This window comes from Elephas maximus, chromosome 19, assembly GCF_024166365.1.
Source record: "Elephas maximus indicus isolate mEleMax1 chromosome 19, mEleMax1 primary haplotype, whole genome shotgun sequence".
Classification (NCBI taxonomy): domain Eukaryota; kingdom Metazoa; phylum Chordata; class Mammalia; order Proboscidea; family Elephantidae; genus Elephas; species Elephas maximus.
In genome coordinates, this window is record NC_064837.1 from 21,251,347 (window position 1) to 21,275,387 (window position 24,041).

At 50.7% G+C, this 24,041-nt stretch overlaps 1 protein-coding gene across 4 annotated transcripts in view; it reads right to left on the reverse strand.

Moving 5' to 3' along the window:
- Positions 1–24,041, reverse strand: part of ABR (ABR activator of RhoGEF and GTPase) — a 205,138-nt gene that overhangs the window by 67,729 nt on the left and 113,368 nt on the right. For 3 of the 4 annotated variants that reach the window (XM_049860017.1, XM_049860016.1, XM_049860019.1), the window contains exons 3-4: positions 12,504–12,602; positions 4,156–4,341 (exon numbers count right to left, since the gene is read on the reverse strand). In XM_049860017.1, coding sequence (XP_049715974.1) covers positions 4,156–4,341; positions 12,504–12,602 — 285 coding nt within the window. Of the gene's footprint in view, positions 1–4,155; positions 4,342–12,503; positions 12,603–21,678; positions 22,604–24,041 lie in introns of those variants that run through there. The other variant, XM_049860020.1, reaches the window with a different exon arrangement.

The window sequence follows — 24,041 nt, forward strand, 5'->3', positions numbered from 1 at the left end:
TACATAAAGTATATTCAAATGAATTTCACCTGTTTATTTTTCCTTACAGATGTGGCTCGCATTATATTTTATCAGATAGCGCTGCTCTAGAGAAACATTCATGTGTACCCAAGGAGACTCTTCCTTCTAGTGGAAGGACCAGAAACAAATGCTCGCCAACCAGGAAACCCACACAACACACAGCAGTTAAAATGAATGAGCTAAATATATGTGGAGCAACACCGGCAAGCTTCAAAACCAAAGTTGAATGAGTTGCAAAATACAGAAGATAGGACACATACATACACTCCTATACATTTTAAGGAAACCCTGGTGACGTAGTGGTTAAGTGCTACGGCTGCTAACCAAAGGGTCGGCACTTTGAATCCACCGGGTGCTCCTTGGAAACTCTATGGGGCAGCTGTACTCTGTCCTATAGGGTCGCTATGAGTCGGAATCGACTCGACGGCACTGGTTGTACATTTTAGAAGTACATGCAATGCCATAAAAACACAGAGATATGTAGTAAAACTATAAACTGCAGCCCAGAAGTCTATATATATACACATCAAATGTATTCCAGTAGCTGCTTCCAGGGAAGCTGGAAGGGCAGGCGGGAAGGTGAAGGGAAGAGAGATTTCAGTTTCATCTCTCAGGTTTTACTTCCTTGATTAAGGAAAGTTTTGCTACATATTTTGAGCTTAACATATGTTAATTCTGGGAGGCGAGCACCCAGTTGTCTGCTGCATTATTCTCCAGATTTTCTGGTCTAGATTGTTTTTTTCCAATGAAGTAGGAAGGGAATTGAGCTGCTGCAGTGCTTCTGCTTCCCCACCCAGCTGCCAGGGTGCCCCTTAGCCCCACCCCAGAAGACCACTCTGCTTTTTGCAGAATCTTTGTGCTCCTCGAGGACCCAAACAGGCTACACAGGGGCAAGACGGTGACCACAGCATCAGCCAGGCCTGGAGCCTCCCGGGGCAGCTGGCCGGTGGGTGTAAGGAAGCCAGAGAGGAGGAGAACTAGATGCTTGGGGAGCAGCCAAGACCAGAGGGTGCAGGTCTCAGGGCCAACAGAGCCAGACTTTTCAAAAAGAAAAATCTTGTAAGAGTTGCAGGAAGAGATGGGTTTGTCTGCTTTTCCAGAGGGAGTATAGGCCCATTGGTGCCCTCAAGCTACAAGAGGTTTGCAAGATAGTCATTACCTAAACCAAAGTGAAAATCATGGATATTCTTCTTCCAGGAGAGGCCTCTCCCTGGCCCCTGTGTCCATGGGAAGGATAAGGCCTGGGTGCCCAAGTCAGAACACTACCCACCCCCCTCCTGCCTAAGGGAGCAGCAGCAGGTGAGCCAAGGGCAGGGACCACCTGGGCAGAAGGTGTATGTGCAGGACTCATGGGCCATCCCAGCCACTGCCATCTCCATGGCGCACCCCCAGCTGCAGGGCTCAACACCCAGGGTCATTAACCGGGGAAGTGGAGGTTGCCTGGAAACATCAGCTTGGCACTGGGGTGATCTCATAAAACAAACAGCAGGGATGCTAATTCCCCTCTCTCAGTAATGAATAATCAAATATCCGGAGGCTTCAGCTGAAAATAAACTGTCTCCAGATGCCCAGCCTGCCTGGCTCCACCCAGGCCTCCCAGGCCTGCAGCCCTAGGTGCCTGAGACATCAGGCCTGAGCCTGGTGGAGCAGGCGGCCCTGGTAGGAGTGGGGTGCAAGTGATGAAGGTAAACTGGGACAGCCTTTCCACTGTGCTGCAGGCAACCCATTCTCCTGCCCCTGGGCTTGCTCCCTTCCGTCCTCCTGAGGGCCGAGAAGAGACCACTACCCCCACCCCCTCCCTGGCTCAGGCTCCTGGAACTAGGCTGGGAGTGATGGCTGGGTGTCCACCATCTCTGAGCTGGGGAAGCACTCTGGGGCTGCTGGAGGCAAAGGTGTGAAATTTCCTTGTAACAATGTCTTCTGGAGTGCCACTTTCTAATAATAATGATAATAATAATACTAGTAGTAATGATAGTACTAACAGTAGTAATAATGGCTAACTGTACTAAGTATTTACTACGTGCCATGCTGTGTTCAGAAACCCAGGTGGTGTAGTGGTTCTTTCTGTCTGTGTCACTGGGTCTTTGTCTTTCTTTTACTTCTCTCTGTGCCTCTCCTGGAAACCCTGGTGGTGTAGTAGTTAAGCGCTACGGCTGCTAACCAAAAGGTTGGCAGTTCGAATCCACCAGGTGCTCTTTGGAAACTCCATCGGGCAGTTCTACTTTGTCCTACAGGGTCACTATGAGTTGGAATTGACTTGATGGCAATGGGTTTTTTTTTTTTAATGCTGTGTTCTAAGCACTTTTCATGTATTAAACTAATTCTTACAACAATCCAAAGAAGATTACTAATAATACTAACATAATAATAATATAAAGATAGAATAATGATGTCCTCGGGAGAAGTTAGGTGAGTTGCCCAAAGTCACAGATTTAATCTGCGGCAGAGCTGGGATTCACGCCCCACTGCAATCTAGTTCCAGAAGCTGTATTGAGCACTGGGCTGGGTCTGGGGGTCTGATAATGAAGAAAGTCTGTCCTCCCAGAGCTCATGGCTTTGGGGAGACAGGCAGCTATAGATGCTCCAATGAGGGGATGAGCATAGGGGCTGCATTTGAGGGGCTGGGTAAGGCTTCTTTGAGGAGGTTACTTCTACCTGAGAACTGACCAGAAGAAGCGAGACAAGAGGGGGAAGGATACTGAAGACACAGTCACAAGTACAGAGAGATCAGAAAGTACCTCAAGTGTGACCTGAGAACAGAAAGTTCAGTGTGGGGGACAGAAGGGGTGGGGGAGATAGCACTAAGGGGTGGGCAGAGGCTAGGATGTGAAGGGTCTCATAAGCCATTGTCTGGAGCCTGGACTTTATCCAATGGGCACAGGGAGCTACTGAAGCAGGGCAGAAGCAAGGTCTAATCATTGGTTCTGACAGATATCTCCAGCTGCTGGGTAGAGGTGGGAGGTGAGATGGGAAGCAGGCCCAGAGGCAGGAACTACTCATGAGGTGATGGCAGTAATCCAGGTGAGGGACAATGGTGGCCAAGACGAGAGCCAGCAGAGGGAGTGGAGAGGAGGTGGCTATTAGTGACATCAAAGAAGTGGACTTCATGGACGCAGGGGTGAAGGAGTAGGTGAGGGAGGGGAAGGTGCCTAGGATGAGTCCAAGGTCTCCAGCTCAGGAGATGGAAGGATGGTGGTAGCAGCAACTGAGATCAAGACAGGAAGGAGAGCAGACAACTTCTGAGACAATGAGTTCAGTGTGGAACATGCTGAGCTTGAGGCTCTTGGAGGGTCCAAGCCAGGGTTGTCTCCAGTCTTAGAAAAGGAAAGCCCTGACCATTCAGCTAGTCCCAGGGCAGGGCAGAAAAAGGAGGCGCCTGGTCCCTGTCTCCTGCCTCCTCCCACCATTTACACCAAAGCAGGAATCACCATTGTTCCCAGTCTACTTCTGCCTGCTGGGCTATCAGAAGTTATGGTGGGAAAGCCCAGGGGAGAGCCAGGTGGCTGGGAGAGCCCACAGGTCTGACCTCAACTCCTCCAGGGGACACAGCCAGAACTAGTGGAGAGGGTGTCATGGAAGCCCTCAGAAATAGAAGACCCCTGTGAGCATTTCCCAACAGTAAGTCTGTATGTCAATTTTACCTCCTCATTCATTTCCCTCCTCTGCAATGGTGGGTGGGGCTGCACTCTTAGTGCTTTCTGCTCCCAGGATCTCAGGAGATCAGTAGCTGATGAGGCCTCCGATCCAACTGTCTTGTTTTATAGAGGGTACCTGGGGTCTCAGGAGAGCAGCACCACCCATCCCCTTCTCTCAGCTGAGGGACAGGGGACCTGAAGGCCAGCAGGGGAACCTCCATTCCAGCCCTGGCTCCATAGAGCCCTCTGAGAGAACTGACACTCTGCCGGAAGCATCCATGCACATGGCCTGTCTCAGCATCCCGGGGAACACTCCCAGGGCTTCACAGGGCAACCTGGAGTCAAGGCACCAAGCCCAAGCTTTCCTCCAGGACACAGAAATGACCCACGCCTTCAAGGAGGCCAAGGCATGAGAGGGCTGGGGCTGACCAGTTCTCTCCCAACACCAGTAGCTCTACTGAGGCTCTGGATGAAGACCCTCCAACAACGGGAAACTCACCAGCTTCTGGAAGAGGTGGCCCATGGTGACCTGGCTGTCCCACTGCTGCACCTTGGGACAGAGGTTGTCATAGAACTCCTTGTGGATCTCATAGATGTCCTGGATCTTGTAGAAGATGGTTTCAATCTGCTGGATGGTGAGCACGGGCTGGGAGGTGGTAGCTGTGGCCTTCAGGGGTTTCATGGGCTGGGTGAGGGAGAGGAAGGAAGAGCGGAGGTCAGGGGTACATAAACCGACTGTCAGCAGGCTCAGGGCAGATTGTGGCACTGACTGGCCCATCCTACTGCCAGAGTCCTGCCTAGACAAGGCCACCTGCCTTCAGGGCAGGGCATCTAAAGCATGGTTTGTATCAAGAAGTTGATGTCACAGGCCCTAAGAAGCCACACTCCACTGCAAGGAGAAGGAGCCTGGCCCAGTAGCCCTGCCAGACCCAATGGGTAGAGCCAGGGCATACTCCCACTACCCTCGTCTGGGTCCTACCGCACCCAGCACCCACCCTGTACTGGATCTGCTTGTCAATTTAACAGGATCCATGTCCTACTCCCACCATGGCCTCATGCCCTTAGTCATAAGCTTCCTGGTCCCACTTCAATGGAAATGGAGGGCTGAGTGGGAACTTAACCCTTAGCCATTTCCTTCTAAGACAAACAGCATGGTTCTAGGACTCTGGAGGTAGAGTCTCGAAAAGACCCACTACCAGGCTACAACATGTTCCCGTCACTTAGTACAGGAAGAGGGACCAGGTGGCACACATGTCCCCCTCCCATCTCCTGCACTCATGTCATACATCTCTAAGCGATCACAACGATCTTTCCCACCACACCAGGTTGTGGTCTCAGCCTCTTTCTCAATGTTGGGCAGTTATTCTGTCATCCCTGTCTACCCCAAGATGCTCCAGGGCCTGCAAGTGGAAAGGGGAAGTGACAGTAACTCAGGGCCCACTCCCCTCCCACATACACTGGCTGGGATCTGAAGCCATTAACTTAATGCCCAACAGTAGAACTGTGGGTTCATGAGGTGGGGGGGGGGCGGCGGCGGCATTTTCTTCAGCATACTTTTCTGTATTTTCTATATCATCTACAATGAGTAAATAAGTTTTAAATGCCATTGAAAATTCACAGTTTAAACAAACTGATACTAATGTGATACAATAGTGATACTCCTCCTTGGTTGACCCAAAAGCTCCAAAGGCCCCCATACTTCAGCCCAAAGGCCCTCCAAGGAATGGGGAGAGCATGTTTACCAAGAGAGAAGCATGAGTTAGATATGGTGATGTTCTTCATCTACTGAAGTACTATGTGGAAAGAGGCCTTAGACTTAGTCCAGGTTACTGTGGAGATGCAGGGGCAGTAGGGAGAGGTTCCAGGGAAAGGTGAGGGGTCACCAGAGCTCTCCATCTTTGTTCTCTGAGACTTGGTAGTGAGCCTTCTGACAAGTGAAGCATTCTAGCAGAGAATGGGCCACTCAACTGCTGAAAATCCTGCACTGGAGGGAGACGTACATTGAGGAAGACCAAAGCTATTGCTGGCTCCCTCTGGGAGATGAGCACCAGCCTGAGCCACCACAGCAGCTTAACTCCAGCCAAGCTTCACTCCATCCTCCCGTCTGCCGCCTCACCCTGAGAGTGGCAGAGCTCATGTTAGTCCACGAGAAGTCCTGTCTACTCAAATACCCAGACAATGTTCCAACTTCTGGTTCTCTGAGCTCTAAAAAGTCCAGACACGATGATGAAGGCAGGAAAAGGCTGGACGTCCTCCTTACCCTCTCAGCACTGGAATCAACTGGCCCTCAGTGTCCAGTCCGTGCTAGGAAAGCAAGATGGGGCTCAACCTGGTGCACGCCAGGCAGCATGGGTTTGAATCCCAACTTGGCCACTTAACAGCTGCGGGCAAGACACCTACCATTCTGTGGGTCTCAATGGCCTCATTTGTAAAACTGGGATAATATTATCTTCTTCAAAGGACTACTGAGAAGATGAAAAGCCGTAATTTCGATAGAACACTTAATATGTTCCTGGCATGCAGAAGGTAATCAATAAATGTTAACTGCTACTAATATTACTACTCATCCCACAAATCTGTACCAAGTGCTTAATGTGAGGCCAGGCCAGAGGCGATGAACAAAACACACACGATCCCTGCCCTCATGGAACTTCCAGTCTAGTAGGGTCTCTAGGGCTTAGGAAAGAGAAAGAATTAGCAACAAAGCTAAACGAACACCAAACACAGAACTACACAGTATTGAGTGCAAAGAAGGATATGAAGAAGGGGGAGTCTTCCGAGACTGGATGGTGAAGGACAGCTTCTCCAAAGAGGGGACGTTTGCCTTGAAGTGGAAGCATAGTGGGAAGGGAGAAGAGAAGTCCAGGCAAAATTCCTCAATGCCTGGCCCTGCGGTGGGAATGGGCTTGGTGAAAGAGGAGCAGAAAGAAAGCCAGTGTGCCTGCAGTATGGTGGGCAAGGCAGGGGGGTGGGACCTAAGGCAAGGCTGGAGGAGTGGGCAGGGGCCAGATCACACAGGGCCTTGAAGGCCAGAGGAAGGAGTGCAGCTTTTAGCCCATGCCATGATTGACAGGGCAATTGGAGTTTTTAAACAGGGGAATGATGGGATCCAATTTTCTTTTCAGGAGATTATTTTCAGGACTCACGATCTCTACCCTAGAGATCTATTGGGGTAAACTGGACCAACACAAATGAGACACTTAGTGGACAATACCAGCTGTTGTAGAGTCGATTCTGACTCATGGTGACCTCAGGTGTTACAGAGTGGACAATGTAGGATAGGATATTACCCAATTAAGACTGTAAATACCAACCAAGTGATCCCAAGGCTGTGCTGGAGCACTTCACAGAAGAGGTGACAGGAACAAGGTCTCAAAGGAAGATGGGAAGATCTGAGTAGGTGGAAGGGTGAGGTCTGGGTAAGCATACCAGTCAGGGAAACAGAAGTAACTAGGAGCCAGAGGAGAACCCCAGATGGGTGTCCAGGCTCAGCTTCATGGACTCCCAACACTCCTTGAAGGATATACATCTTGGCTTCAGGATCAACATGTTTATCCTTTTCACCTCTTCCCAGGATCCAGTGGAGGAGCCCAAGTCACCACAGAGTCCCAGAACCACTAATCCTTGTCCCCACTAAGGAGGGAATAAGTGAAATTGGGAGGAAGAAGTCCAGGGAAGGGAAAGTGGGCAAATTTCTCAGAAGTTGCTGGCGAAGCATCATCTCTGGCCTACACAAAGAAGAAGACCCAACACTCTGCTTCCTCTTGAACTTCCCACTGTCTATAAAAGGGGAAGAAATGGTCGGTCAGTGGCAGGTCACATGTTCTCACAATACCAGAGACCTTTGTTCTTTAGCCTGATTTCACTTAGGGCAAGGAAAAAGGGCTGGGTGTGTGCCCTTGGATGGGGGATGACCATGACTCTTGAAGGCAATTACTCTTATCAGGTGAAGCCCTGCATACAGGCCTGGGGGTGGGAGGGACAGATGAAAGACAAATGTAACCCAATCCTGAGCTTTGATACAGCATGGCCATTTTGCCAAAGTGCCCTCATCCCAGTTACCTCATCTCTCCCCAGTCCCCTGCAGAGGGCAGGGGTGGGACCTGTCTCTCCATTTTATCAGGGGAGAGATGGATTCTTAGAAAGGATTCCAGAGTGACCTCAGCATCAACCCTGGCTTGTGATTTCCCAGCCAGACTGCTGACTCACCATGGAGCTTCAGGCAGCCATTTTTCTGCTCTGTCCCCAAGCGTGCCTTTCTAAGAACCAGGGGCAAGAAGTCTGCCTGTTTCCTCTACCTCCTACTGAGAAGCCTGGAGGCTGCCAGGCTTGTTTGCTAATCTATCAGCAAGCCCAGGAAGGAAAGTATCATTAACCTACTTTACAGATAAGGATCCTGAGACTCAGCGGGACTCAAACCACAAAGCCAACTGCTGAATGAGAGTTAAAGAGAGAAGGGCCAGCTGTGGCCATGGGTGGGCAACAGTCCCACACGTAGGGCCTAAGCAAACTCTTTCTCTTCCCTGAAACCTGGGAGCTGTGGAATTACATGCATTTCGTTTTGTCTCTCTTCCTCCACCTCAGCCCAGGCTCCCAGGCCCACTTCATTTGTAATCTGAACCCACCAGGAACCTAGAGGTTTCCAGAAGATTACCAACCCTTGGCCCCTGCCAGCAAGCCCGCGGGCAGGAACAGAGGCTCCTCTGTGGTGTCCCTGTCAGTGCCTATGTGTGTACACAGTCCTAGGTACACACTCCCAGCCGTTTGCGTATCAGGAAGTGTTAAGCTGAGAACAGTCAAACCTGTTAGCAGCAGAGCTGAGGGAATGGGGGTGGGGTGATGAGAAGGCAGGGAAACCGGCAGAGAGAGAACAAATTTTCTCCTCTGAGCCAGCCCCTTTTGTCAGACCACTCCAAGAACAGAGGGCTTAGCTCACTGGCAGCTGAGAAGGGAGGGCTTTGGCTCAAGGTGGCGTGGAGAGCACTTGATTCCTTATCATCTGGGTCTGCGGCAGTGGAGGGTCCTGCCCCCTCTTTCTGAGCCTCCAGCCACAGAGCTGGCCTCCCAGCTGAGGCTTCCCCACTCCCTCAGGGCTCTGCTCAATAAAGAACCAACTGGAGCCCAAAAAGAGCCAGTGCTGGGAGGGGAAGGGCCTGCCCAGGCACCTGAGGAGAGGGGGCGCCAGCCTCACAGTCTTTGTTTTAGGGGCAAGAACCCTTAGAAAGTCAAGGGCGGGGGGAGGGGTGTCTGGGGCCTTGAATCTGTTATCTTTGTCCAGACAAATGGAAACAAAGAGGCCCAATGATAAGCTGGAACCTAAAAGTGACATACTTCTGCAGAGGACATGGGCCTCCCCCTCCTTCAGGGAAAGGGCTGCTGTCAGAAACAAATAAGTCCTAACCTGTCTTATCTCCTAGCACTGCAGAAAATAACAGCCAATAACATAGTGGTGGGAGGCACTGGTGGATCAGTGGTAGAATTCTCTCTTTCCATGTGGGATACCTGAGTTCGATTCCTGGCCAACGTACCTCAGGCATGGCCACCATCCCTCTGTCGTTGGAGACTTACGTGTTGTTATGATGTTGAACAGGTTTCAGCAGAGCTTCCAGGCTAAGATGGACTAGGAAGAAAGGCCTGGAGATCTACTTCTAAAAAGCAGCCCATGAAAATGGTCCACAACCAATCATGGGGATGGCACAGGATTGGGCAGCGTTTTGTCCCGATGTGCATGGGATGCCCATGAGTAGGTGGCCGTAAGTGCCACGCTCTGTTCTGAGAGCTTTCCATAACCCTCACAACAACCCTATGAGGACAGTATTATTAGTACACCCATTTCACAGATGGAGAAAATGTGGCAGAAAGGGTCATTAGACTGCTGAAGTTATATATAAGCAATTAAGTGGTTGAACTGGAATTCAAAGCCAGGCAATCTGGCTCCATTGTTTAAACTCCTTTCAAATATGCATCCTGTTAATAATGACAACTGTGACACTTGATCTGGGTACAGCACAGTTTACAATGTTATTTCACATATGTCTTACTGGTTGCCTGCCTGTCCTCCTTCCTTCAGCAAATAATCTGAGTACCTAGGCACCTGGCATTGTAGTAGGTACCAAAAGGATCACCTGATCTTGTTCTCACCCCTATGAGGAAGAGAGAGAAGGTAATGGTATTATTCTCATCTTCAGACGAGGAACTGGGGCTAAAGCAGTTTCCACATGGCTGGCCCTAATAGTGCTTTTCAAAGCCACGACCCATATAAGAAATAATGGGACCTAGTACATGGTGTGTGCAAAGTACATACATACATATACACACATATAACAGCCAAAAGTTTCATGAAATAGTGCTTATCTGTTGAGGTATGCTGATAGTCTCTTCATCTGTTTAAAAATGCTGGCCCAGCCCCAACACTGATTTTACAACCCGCCAATGGGTCCTGATGCACCATTTGAAGTCTTACTTCAGTTCTGGCCCCCGATCAGAGTTCTAGTCTACCCACCACACTATCCCTCACTTGGAAGACAAACTTGTGAGAATCTAACACAAACTCAGTTCTGCCTGTTCCAAAGTGTCCACACCTTTTGATAAAGTTATTCTTTGGGTAATAAATGCCAAGTCCCCCTGGGACACTGGGTGGCTCTAGCTCACATCATAGCAAGCCCATAAATGTATATCTTAACTCACAATTCTTGCATAAGAATGAGTTTCTACTGATCTATCTCTACATTTCCTCCCCTCCTTCTTCTGGTATCACCTTATGTCTCAGACTGTAAAACACCCAAAGGGAAAGAACTTTTATGTTTCAATCACTCTGCATATATCCAGATGCATCTAATAAGCACTTTCTTCAAAGGCGAAAACACCTCACATTTGCAAAGTACTTTTACCCTTTGAAAACGTTTTAATATTCACCTCCCAATTTGACTCTCACAACCCTTAGAAATGTATGGAGCAGGTGTCTTCACCCCATTTTATGGATGAGGAAACTGAGTGACCTTTACAGAGAGCTGAGTTTTATCTAATGGCAGAGCTAAGATGCTTCTCGAAACAACACAGACAGCCCTCTGACCTCACATTTCCTAGCACAGAGCTTCGGGATGCTGCAGATGGTGCTATTGGTTCAGTTGCCCAGGGAGGAGTAAGGACTTGGATCAGAGCAGAGCAGTGGGAATGGGGGTGGGGTGACGAGAAGAAGATCTGAGGTGGGAGGGGGAAGCCAGCAGAGAGAGAACAAATTTTCTCTCAGTAGGGCTAGGGCTCCACCTGGACTGAGAACTGTGATCGGTTAGTAACTGTCATGGATTGAATTATGTCCCCCCAAAAATGTGTGTATCAATTTGTCTGGGCCATGATTCCCAGTATTGTGTGGTGGTCCTCCATTATGTGATTGTAACTTTATGTTAAAGAGGATTGGGGTGGGATCATAACACCCTTACTAAGGTCACACCCCTGATCCAACATAAAGGGAGTTTCCCTGGGATGTGGCCTGCACCACCTTTGATCTTACAAGAGATAAAAGGAAAGGAAAGCAAGCAGAGAGTTGGAGACCAAGAAAGCAGTGCCAAGACATAATAAAATTTATAAAGAAAACGTTCTGCATCCCACTTTAGAGAGTGGTGTCTGGGGTCTTAAACGCTAGCAAGCGGCCATGTAAGATGTATCATTTGGTCACAACCCACCTGGACCAAAGGAGAATGAAGAACACAACAGACACAAGGTAATTATGAGCCCGAGAGACAGAAAGGGCCACATAAACCAGAGACTGCATCCTCCTGAGACCAGAAGAACTAGGTGGTGCCCGGCTACAGCTGATGGCTGCACTGATAGGGAACACGACAGAGAACCCCTGAGAGAAAAGGAGAGCAGTGGGATGCAGACCTCAAATTCTCGTAAAAAGACCAGACTTAATGGTCTGACTGAGACTAGAAGGACCCCAGAGGTCATGGTCCCCAGACCTTCTGTTGGCCCAAGACAGGAACCATTCCCAAAGCCAACTCTTCAGACAGGGATTGGACTGAGCTATAGGATAGAAAATGATGCTGGTGAGGAGTGAGCTTCTTGGATCAAGTAGACACATGAGACTATGTGGGCAGCTCCTGTCTGGAGGGGAGATGAGAAGGCAGAGGAGGTCAGAAGCTGGCTGAATGAACATGAAAATAGACAGTGGAAAGAAAGAGTGTGCTGTCTCATTAAGGGGAGAGCAACTAGGAGTATACAGCAAGGTGTATATAAATTCTTTTATGACAGACTGACTTGATTTGTAAACTTTCACTTAAAGCACAATAAAAATTAAAAAAAGAAAGCAGTGCCAGGAGCAGAGCGCATCCTTTGGACCTGAGGTTCCAGTGCTGAGATGCTCCCAGGCCAAGGGAAGACTGATAACAAGTACCTTCCTTCAGGGCCGACAGAGAGAGAGAAAGCCTTCCCTGGAGCCAGTGCCCTGAATTCAGACTTCTAGCCTACTGGACTGTGAGAGAATAAATGTTTCGTTGTTAAAACCATCCACTATGGTATTTCTGTTATAGCAGCACTAGATGAGTAAGACAGTAATGTTTACACCATGGTCATGGCAGTGGGAGCAGTAGCGCTGCCTCGTGTTTGTCATTCCTACCCTGGTTGTGCTTCTCCTCCTGCCTTTCCCAGAACAGGGAATGAGAGGCACAGGCCTTTCTGGCAATGGCTCCGGCTACCTGAGGCCAAGCTGTAAGCTGAGTAGCACCGCAGGTTCTGCCCACAGGGAAGGACTGATCCAGGTCCCCTTCCTCTTCAACTCCAAAATCAGTTTTAGAGCACATCTTTGTCCAACAGGGGAACCAGAAGTCACCAGAGCAAATAGATACTCACCAGCAACAGGGCTTCCAGCTGGTTAATATAGATCTCTTCGCTGGCCAGGAACCCCGAGAGAACCAGCTTCCGCATCTCCAGGCCTTTGCCCGCTTCCACCTGCAGATAAGCAAACCAAAAGTCAACCAACCGCTCATGAGAAAGGAGGCCAAAATTCTGAGTGACCTGTCTTCTTGCCTTTCTTCTCTTCTTTTAACTAATGCTTTCATAGGCGATAAAACCCAGATATACTCATCATAAAAATTCTGGAAAATGGAAATATAAAATGAAAAATAATCACTCACACTCCCACCATTAACATCTTGCTTTCCCATTTTTTTCATTATTTGGTTCTTTCGTAGTCATCCATCCACCCAACTGTCAGCTTATCTACCCTCCCAACAGACAGCAAGATAACACAGGACTTGCCCTCATGTCTGGTGGGCAGTTTAATGGGGAGATACAGTTAAGTCAACAGGTGGTACAAACAGTTAATGTCCTCGACTGCTAACCAAAATTTTGGAGGTTCAAGTCCACCCAGAGGCACCTCTACTTCTGAAAAATTAGCCATTGAAAACCCTATGGAGCACAGATGTACTCTGACACACAGACGTACTCTCACGTACATGAGGTCATCATGAGTTGGAGTGTATTCTATGGCAACTAGTTCAAGTTACAGACAGTTAAGGGAAATCTGTATCAGGACAAAGGGAGGGCATGGTCACAAGAGAGGACACAGCATGGGCCAGAATCTAAGTCTGGGAACTGAGGAGGCTTCCACGAAGCTGAAGAGTTGGGGTGGGGACGGAAGTTGGCCTGGGGGTCCACAGCCTTGTGGCCTTCCAGCTACACTTCTGACTGTATCACCCTGTCCCTGGGGGCTCAATCCCACAGCAGAAAGTGCTGGCTGTAGGGCCCTCAACTTTAGCCCCTGCACTGCACCTCAGTGTTCCCTGACCACCTCCCCGTTAAGGCCCAGACACAAAGTAGCCTTCTCCTCCCTCCAGAATTGCTGCTCTTCCAGGGCCAAGGTCATGCCCTCCTTAGCCTTCAATGCCCTCCGTTAGCACGGTGCCCAGCAGAGAAGGTGCTCAATAGTTTTTTGAGTAAAAAACCCCACAACTGTCCCTGTCATCTAGGATCCCCAAGAGTCTTCCTGGTCCCCTCTTCAGCTCTCTCTCCCTCTCCCACAGTCAGCCCCCAAGCCCTTGGATGCTTCCTTGATAATCTCTTACACCACTCTTCCCACCTGTTCCATCCCTCCCCTCTGCTGTGGTTGAAGTGACCTGACCGTACCCCACTCTGCTGCCCCAGTTCTTCTAAGTGACCAGTCTCTCCTGAGCCTGCCTCCTGTCCACATACCAGAGCCAGATCAGTCTTCTGAGAATGCCGCCTTATATCTGACATTTGGCAAAGAGTTGCTGTCAATATTGCTAAATGTGATTATTTGGGGATTCATTTAGGTTATTCATTCAACAACTATTTACTGAATGCCTACCAGGCCCTGTGGACACCATGAGAAACAATCAGACAATAGCTCCTGCTCTCATGTGACTTATAATCTAGTGGGAGAGAAAAACATTAAAACAGGAAATGAGTAATTATAGAACTAGGAACTGTGATAGGTTCCATTGTTGTGAGCTGCCCTCGAGTTGGCCCCTGACGCATGGTGGTTCCCATGTACAATGGAATGAGACACTACCCAGTCCTACACTATCCCATGATTGATTGCTGACTGGACCACTATGATCCATAGGGATTTCATTGGCTGATTTTTGGGATTACCAGGCCTTTCTTCCTAGTCTACTTAGTCTAGAAGCTCTGCTGAAATCTGTTCAGTATCATAGCAACACACAGCCTCCACTGACAGATGGGTGTGCAAGAGGTACATTGGGCTGGGAATGGAAACCGGGTCTCCCACGTGGAAGGTGAGAATTCTACCACAGAACTATGGGTCTAGCATATCCTTAGGTAAAGTACCTTCGGTGGTCCCCAGTCCCTGTCCTTCCAATCTCCCCTACAGCCTTCCAGCCTCTGAACCTCAGTTCTTGCTATTTCTGCTGCCTGAAATGCCCTCTCCCACCCTGACTCTTATTGTCCAAACCCTACCTCTCCTGGAAGGCACAGCTGAAATCTCGCCTCCTCTTCAAGTCTCCTGGATCACCCTGGCCTGCAGCATCAGCTCTCTGTTGGAGTGTGCGACACTGACCATCAGCACCTTGAGGAGCTGCCTATATTGTTACCTGCCCCCATGATTTTATAGGGCCTCTGAAGCACCTGCATCATATCCCTGAAGCTCAGCACCATGCAATACACCCAACATTTATTAAGCTTTATACATCCTTTCAAGGTCCCAAGGTGGCACATTCAGCTGCTAACCTAAAGGTTGTCGGTTCAAACCCACCCAGCAGTACTGCAGAAGAAATGGCCTGGCAATATGCTTCCATTAAAATTACAGCCAAGAAAACTCTATGGAGCAGCTCTACTCTGTAACACACGGGGTCGCCATGAACTGGAATGGACTCAATGACAACTAACTACAACAAAAGTCATTTCACTCCCTCATTTAGACCTCAAACACCCCCGTGATGTGGGTACTATATTAATCCATTATACAAATGAAAAAGGGAAGGGAATGCCCAGGGTCAGCAGCCAGGAAGTGGCAGTGCTAGGATTCTACCCCAGGGCTCCCAACACCAAATTCCGTGCTCTTCCACTGCGCTAACGATTTCCTGACTCTTGTGCTCCTTTTTCAAGCATGGGACACTTATCCTGCATCTCAAACAGATCCCTTTCTGGGCATTAAATGGGTTGGGACACTGTATGATGAAGTTATCAGAAAGTGCGTAAGTGCTGAGAACAGCTGCTGTCCCCCAGCTGGGCCACCTGCCCCAGCACATTCTCATAGGCTTTTCTACCCTTTCCAGGCCAGGGGTTTAATCCTTTGCCTCCCATCATCAACTCAGTTAGCAGATTTGTGCTGGAGGCTGCTGTCCCCAAAGTCTCTGAAATGCTATCTGACCTTGTGGTAGACAGAATAATGGTCCCCCAAAGGTGTCCACATCCTAATCCCCGAAACCTGTGAATATATGACCTCACATGGCAAAGGGACTTTGCAGATGTAATTAAAGATTTTGAGACAAGGAGAGTAGCCTGGATTGTCCAGGTGGGCCCTATATAATCACAAGGGCCCTTATAAGAGGGAGGCAGGAAGGCTAGAGTCAGAAAAAAGGTGATGTGATGACAGCAGAGACAGAAAGATATGAAGATGCTCTGCTCTGCTACTGGTTTTAAAGATGAAGGATGAGGCCACAAGCCAACAAGGGCAGGCGGCCTCTAGAAGCTGAAAAAAAGCAAGGGAGATTCTGCCCTAGAGGTTCTAGAAGGAAGGCAGCCCTGCTAACCCATTTCAGACTTTTGACCTCCAGAACTATGTCATCATGATTGTGTGCCGTTGAGTCAATTCTAACTCATAGCAACCCTCTAGGACAGAGCAGAACTGCCCCATAGGGTTTCCTAGGCCGTAAGCTTTACTAGAGCAGATTGCCAGATCTTTTCTCCCGCAGAGTGGCTGGTAGATTCGAACCCCTGACCTTTTGGTTAGCAGCTGAGCCACTGCACCACCAGGGCTCCTTTTCCAGAACATTAAGAGAATATATTTGTATTGTTTTAAGCCACTAGGTTTGTGGTAACTTGTTTCAGCGGCTGTAGGAAACCAACATTAACCCCAGGCTTTGGGAAAGGGCAATAAATTAATGGCTTCATGTGTAGCAGGAACTGTTCTAAGAGCTTTACGTGGATGAACTCGCTTGAGCCTCACAATCGGGCAGGTGCTATTATTATCCCATTTATTGGAAACTGAGGCACAGAGATTGGAAACTGCCATTGCCTCAAGCTGTCTGCATTGCAAGGCAGGCAGTACACCCTCTCAGCACATACCCAGAACCCAGCGGGCAAACTGCCTAGTTCTCTAAACAGCGCAGGGTGTCCTACAGCCCATCTCCCTGGAACAGGATCAGAGCTGGAAGCAGGGTCCCAGGCCCAGATCCTCAAGGTTAGACCCAAGGCAGCCCCCTGCACATCTCATAAACCCTGCAGCTTCCCTGACAAATAGGGCACCCCCACTCTCCTCCTGTTCCCTGGCAACCACGGATTTGCCCCAGGGCCTGCAGACACCCTCTAAGGAAATTACCTGGGGCTCACTGTGAGCTGTAGAGCTGGTCGGGCTAGGACAGGGTAAGGAGCCTGTGATTTTCAGCCCCAGCCCCAATCAAGCCTTCATCCACTTTCGCACAAGCACAGACCCCCTCGGCCCCAGAAGGGTCCATTTCAGCAAGACACTATCTCAAGAGACCCCCATCTCATAGTCAAGTCCTTAAAAAGACTGGTTTTGAGAAGACAGCTCAGGAAGTCCCACCTCCAAAAGGCAATAAATAGTCCCTCTCTCCCAAGAGTCCCCACTCTGGGCCACGTCATTCTCAGGCTTTGGCTGGGATGGGGTGGAGGGGATGGAGAGCTTTGGGATGGGAAATTAAATCCTGTACATTTTACCAAGAGGAGGCAAAAAGAAAAAATCCAAACCAGTTGTCATGTAGTCAATTCTGACTCATGGTGACCCCATGTGTCTCAGAATAGAACTGTGCCACAGGGTTTGCAAGGTGGTGACCTTTTAGACACAGATGGCCAGGTTTCTTCTGAGGCACTCCTGGGTGGGTTGAAACTGCCAACCTTTCAGTTAGCAGCCGAGTGCTGTCTGTCTGTGCCACCCATGGAATCCTGGTCTGTTGCTCAGTCACCACCAGGATATCACCCATCTTCGCTTTCCCTCCCCCATGAGTCCCTGGTTTAGAATTGTCTGGAAATTCACAATTATTTCTTCAACCCCTGTGGGGCTCTTCTTGTTTTTTAAAACACCAGGGCACAACTTTCATTCATTCCCTACTTCATGCCAGGAGTAGGGGGAAGGAGACAGTCTCTGTCCCCAAAGAGCTCTCCAGAGGTACCCACACTCCCAGAGCCCCCTGGGCGGCTGCCCAGTTCTCTGAAGAGTGCAGGGCCTCCTACCGCCCATCTCCAAGCTGCTTGTCAGTCCCCCAGCACAGGGAGCTGCCTTCTGAAGTGACACTGCCCTCACTTCCGCCAAGCAGAGCTTATGAAATGCAGCCACAGGGGGCTTGTTTGTTCCCAGCACTTTACATAACCTGTTAGGCTGAAGGTTTGTCAGTTTGAGACCCCCAAATCCAAGATGTCAGACCACTCTGGCTGGGACAGTGTCTATAGGTAGGACTTGGCCAGCTCTGCAGAGTTGAGAGCTAAATAAAGCCTTCAAAGGCTTGGCTCTAGGCCAAGCCAAGACAATCTCTCCAGGAGCCTTGATCTCCTTCAACACAACTGTGAGGACCAGGCAGGCAGGGCCAGCACTCTGGCTCCATTCAATGCCTTAGGCCGAGGCAAGGGGCTCAGCCTCCGCAAGCAGCAGAATTCAGTCCATGGGCTACCCCAGGTTACAAGGAGCACACAGCAGGATCTGCTGCACTGGATCCTGGGGGCTGTACCCAGGCCAAGTCTCAGCCTCAGCACAACTGACTCCTCTTTGAGCTGAGATAGTGGAGGGACCCGCCAGCCATTCTCTCCTCTACCTAGCACTGAGCAACTCTCAAAGCACTGGGGGGGCAGGGGTATCTCTTCAGCTACTTCCTCAACAGAATTTACAGCAGGCAGGACCGGAACAGCTGCGGGGGGATGCAGACCAAATTCAGCTGCCCCACTCTCCCAAACGATGGGTCCCCATATCCCAGGGCTCCCTGTATCTGGAGTTTCATGCAGGCCCCATGGGATCAGGGCAGTGATTCACAAACTTGATTCACGCATATTCCACCTCCACAGTTTTTTGTCATCTGCGCTCTTATTTACATAGTATTTTTCTTTACAACAACTGACTTTTAAAAGCACAGCCTGATTCCAAGCATTATATCTGAAATCCTAGTAAAGTTGTGCAAATCATATTTTTTCTACTATATATTAAAATATATACCTAACAACTAAAATACAAAATAGATATCCAGGTGCCACCTAAAATCATCTTTCTTTCCAGTCAGCACATATGTGGCCCACACTCTGGGAAACACCCAAGTGTGGGACATAGGTATGGCCATCAGTGCAGAAGAGGCAGAATAGACCTCGGCAGGAAACAGAAATACAGGCATCTCAGACAATCCATTAATGACTGGCACAGAATAACATATGAAGGGTTAATTTGCATTACAAAGGAATTTTTATTCCTGATAAATGAGTTCCTTTAAATAGCAGATCCTACAAGGCCCCTCTCAGCCTCCCGAACCTCTTAATAGAATCACATGGAAGATTTGGGGGAAGTACACCTTACGGATGGGAGGTGATGGCGTTACCAGTATTCTCATTATTATTAGTTTATAGATATCAACTCCTAAAAGGGAGGCCTGGGTTGAGAGAAGCAGCAACCTCGAGCTACAGCTCTGGAGAAGAACTCTGCCAACTTTGCAGCTGTCCGGTAGGAAGATGAAGCATCTCCAAAATTACACAGCAAAGAGGACTGATTGATAGGACTGGCATTTGGACACAACTGCTGTTTAAGGTAAGTAGCCCTGAGGTGAAGTAATAGCAATGAGAGAATTGCCTTGGACTCTTACCAGCTGCAGTGAAGCGCTTACAACACAGGGGTGTGCCAGGACCGTCCACAGCCCAGGACAGGTGTTCACGCTCCAAAATGCCCCTTGACCACCTATGTGCACACACACATACACACACACACGCATGCACACATGTCATTTCCTCCTCTAAATTTGGTAACATTTGATCAGAACTCTTCTCATGACCTTGACCACCTTCTCACTATAGTCCCGTTCCCTGTGCACTCGATCTGTGAACTCTGTGAGAAAGGACCATGTTTTGCTCAAATGTGTCTCCTCTGTGGTGCCAGGCAGGGTGCTTTGAATAGAACAAGCAACACAAGTGTTTGTTGCTACCTTGCTTGTCTTCTCTCTCTCTAGATGGCCAAGCCTGGCTGAGGAGGAGGGCATTCTGGAGGGGTTCAGACTGAGGCGGGGAGCCTGGAACTTCCCAGCCCTCATGAAGATCCCCCACCCCCGTGCTGGAGACACCGTGGCAGCAAGGTAGACAGGAAGACTATCCCAGGTGCTCACGGCGACCTGGAGTGGAGCAGGATCCTTGGGTGTGATGAGTGTCCAGGTCTCCTTGGCATCCACGTACCACCTCTTTCAGACACCTGTGAGATGGAACAATGCCAAGAACCTGGCATACCCTTCATGGACCACATCAACCTCACTCATTCCACAAATTCTCACTGGGCACCAACCACATACCAAGCACCATGCAGGGTTCAGCAATGAATACAATATGGTTCTTGCCCTCAGGGGGGCAGATGGATATACGATTACCTAGAATTCCAAAATAAGCCAGAATGCAGGGTGAGGGGGTAGGTCCAGGCCCATGAAGGGAATGTATGAGTGGGGGGCCCAAGAAGCAGTGCCATGCCTCTGTGCTCCAAGCTGGCTCACCTGGTTCATAATCAGACATTTTCCCATCCCATCCCTGGTGGGGAGGCTTGTCAGACCCTAAGCACCAAGGCCTTGTGGGCCCAATGAGACATGACTTCCCCCCCAGTGCTCTGGGCCAGTGCCAGAGTAGAGAACAAGGGGTGGGGTGCCAGCTATAGTCAGCTTCCTATTCTAGCTCCTCTGCTCCCCACCCAAGCCTGCAGTCACTGCTCCACCCAGACTCCGCACATCAGCCTTTCACCACATGGGCCTGCGGTCTATTTTTACCTCTATTAGCTCCTCCTCAGAGCCACACTGAGGTGTGGGCAGGGCAGGACTATGATCCCCATCTTACAGCAGGTGACAGCGGGCCCAGACGGGTTCAATGACAGCGTCCTGCCCCAGCAATGCTCTGTGCACCACGCCCTCCAGGGTGCACACCGGCCTGGGCAGCCAGGCCCACAGTCCCACATGTGGGCACTCTCTGTTTGGCAGTCTGGCTTTGCAGTCTGCTAACTCCCTGCCAGATGTCCTTGCTGGCTCTGCCTTCCAGCCACAGAACAGAATGGAGCTGAGCAAAAGGCTAAAGCTAGAGCTCTTAGAGGTGGGCCCAGGCGGAAGGACCACTGCAGCCATAACCAGCTCAGGCAGAGCTGATAAAGTATATACTATGGGTGGCTCAAGCAGTTTGCTACCCGCTGCTAACCTAAAGGTTGGTGAGTTGAACCCACCCAGTGGTGCTGTGGAAGAAAGGCCTGGCAATCTGTTTTCCATAAAGACTACAACCAAGAAAATCCTATGGAGCAGTTCTACTCTGTAACAGATGGGGTCACCCTGAGTCAGCAATGACTCAATGGCAACACGTTTTATATAGTATAAATAGGGAATCAGGAGGGGGCGGACAAGAAGGGAATGGGGTCGCTGTGACCACTCCCCTCCTGTTCCACACCATTCTCTGGCAGCTGGGAGGCACTGCTGCTGAGGATGCCTGCATCCCTTGAGAGAGTGGCTGGGGTCCAACAGACCATCACGGCTATGCCCACCTTGGGAAAAGCGCCTACCCACCTGGGTCCTGCCACAAAGCCAGCTGCTACCGCCCCCTCTTCAGCTGATCCAATTCTTTTCCTTCGAGGAAACTCAGTGACCTCTGGCTCTTGACCTCTCCAAAGACTCCCTTGTCCCAGTCCAGATGCACCGAGTCCCCAGTCTCCTGGCTGGCCCCCTTGGCCCGCACTTCATGCGCTTATCCTACTGTTGCCATGGAAACAATGAATTATTGCCTCCCGTTTCAAGTCAGCCAGCTCCTCTAGGGCAGCAGGCTTACACCACTGCCGTGCCCACCAGGTGACTCATGTCACTGCCAGAGAAAGCCCCCAGCACAGCTGGCTTGGGGAAAGGCAGCAGCCACTCCCCCTGAAGACAACTGGTTTGGCAGGAGGCAGGCAGTGCACCTCGCCCCCAGGAACAGCTGCAGGGAGAGCACGGCCCCCCTGTCCCCTGGCAGGCAGGCAAGCTCTGCCCCTCTCAGACTGAGTGAGGTGCTTCTACCCAGCCACGAGGTTTGTGCACAAATCAGCCATTTCTACCCGCAAGGCTTCGGCAGTTAAGAGCTGCCGGCCCTGCCCCCTCCCACAAACATCCAGGGCGTGTCACATTCCCACCTTCACAGCCACCAAGAAGGGGGACCCTGAGCCCGGGCTGGTCGGGGTTCCCAGCTCACACTCCTCCAGAAGAAACACGTCTTCATCCTCCAGAACCTTGTCCAACAAGCCTATTGCCTCCTCTTCCTCTTCCATGGCAGCCGAGCCCGCGGAGGGCAAACAGGAAGCAGGGTCCACGCAGCAGCAGAGGCAGCGGCAGCCGTCCGGGGAGGGAGGGGAAGAGCGTGCAGGGCAGGCCTAAACCAGCATGCTGGCCTCCCCGGAGTCGGTCCTGGCACCTGGCCACAGGCTCCCGATGAAAGGCTCCATTATGAACCTTTTCCTGCTGCCGCTCTCCAGCCCTCCGGTGCGCCCGGGCTTGCGGGCCCGCCTCCCGCACGTCCCCGCCCTGCGAAAGGGGAAGCGAGTCCTTCAGGGCAGCCTGTGCTGGCCTCGGCCGCCTCTGCGTGGGGCGCTCCTCCGCCGCTGCCGCCGAAATTTCAGGGCTATCGCTGGAGAGAAACCGGCTCCCAGTGGAGGAAGAGGAAACCCCCGGCGCCGGCCGGAGCGCGGGCCGGGCCGCGGGCCGCCGCTCTGCTCCTCCGCGCGGGCCGGCTCTCCACCTCTTTCCAGGGCGCCCGCCGCAGCGGCCCGGCCCCACAAAGCCCGCCCTTTCTGGACTCCGAGGTTTGCGTTTGCTATTAATACACAGGAAATGCACGTCTTGACTTGCGAGGTGGAGCCGTTCCCTCTCTGTGGTCACCGGGCAAGCCGGCTGGCTGAGGCTGCTGGAGAGCGGAGGAGGAGGGAGACCGCAGACAGGCCAGGCGCAGGGGGGAGGTCTGCTTCCCAGAGACAGACTTTATTTACAACCCCTCTCCAGAGCCCAGGCAGCGGCGAGGGGAGGAGCAGCTTCTCCGCACAGCCACTCTGGACGACCGGGACTAAGCCCAGAGACTCCGGTAGGGCCTCAGAGGCTAAGCTGCCTTCTCACTTCTGACCTCAGGCTCCGACACCTTTGCAGAGGTGATAGCAAGGCGCAGTGAGAAACCAGTTTCCATCCCCATCATGGTTGGTGAACAAGGCTTTGTGAAAAAGGCCCTGACCTGCCTCAACATAGCAGGACCCCAAGTGCCGTGCTCCTGTGTATCTGCAGCCTGGCCACCTTGGACAGCTGGAGGTGGCTACGATCCCCACTGACAGATGCTGCTGAGACTAGCAATACCACTTCCTTGGAGCTCTTGCCCTTCTAGAGGGGCTTCAGCCCCACAGGGAAGGGCGTGCATAACCCTGCCCCTCCCAGCCTGCTTCCTTTATATCTTCAAAGGTTCTCATTAGCTGCCAGGAGTTGGCCCCAACTCATGGCAACCCCAAGCACGACAGAATGAAATCCTGCCTGGTCCTGAGCCATCCTCACTGTCTGCTGTGGATCAGACTACTGCGATCTACAGGGTTTTCATTGGCTGATTTTTGGAAGCAGATCTCCAGGCCTTTTTTCCTAGTTAGTCTAAATCTGGAATTTCCGATGAAACCCGTTCAGCATCATAGCGACACGCAAGCTTCCACTGACAGACGGGTAGTGGCAGTGGATGAGGTACATTGGCTGGGAATCAAACCCAGGTTTCCCACATGGAAGGTGAGAACTCTACCACTGAACCACCACCGGCCCCTCTTCAAAGGTTGCTGTTGTTATCAGTTGTTGTCAAGTCGACTCCAGCTACAGAAGCGAAATACATTCTGTGGTTTCCTAGCCCTGATCCCTGAGATGCATAAATACTCTCACAGAGAAGTGTTTAGTGGCAGTACCCAGGAAAAGCTCTTGCAGAACACAAGATCTAGGAGAGGGGTTCAAACTCCAGCACCAGTGAGGGTAAGGTAGATTAGTGAAGTGAACCAGGTAGGGCCAGGGTGGGCTGAAGAACCAGCTCCAGCTAACAGTTGCCAAAGGGAATGCAGGCTCAAAGTTGCACCATTTTGGGTTGTTCAAGAGAAGCTGGAAATCTGGATTCTTAGGTGAAATCTCCTGATTTTAAGGCAATGGCAAATCATTTACGTTTTTTAAAAACATGGTGCAGGACAAAGGAAATATGTTTGTGTACTGAATTCGGCCCATAGACCGGGTTGCTGCCTTTCTTCCGGAAGTTGGTTGGTTGGTTGCGGCTAGGGTGAGAGTCGTGTGTGTGTTGGTGGGGGGAGAGTTCCCTAAATAGCTCTCCTTATCCCATATCCACATTAGACCTGGCATCCTGGAATCAAATTTGGCTTCACACACTCCCATCTCATCACTTATCTTTGTAAACTTGCATGACAGGTGTCACCAATTGGGTAGATCAAGTAAAAACTCAGGATTCTGGGTGGTGAGCCCTAAAGCTCCAGCCGCACTC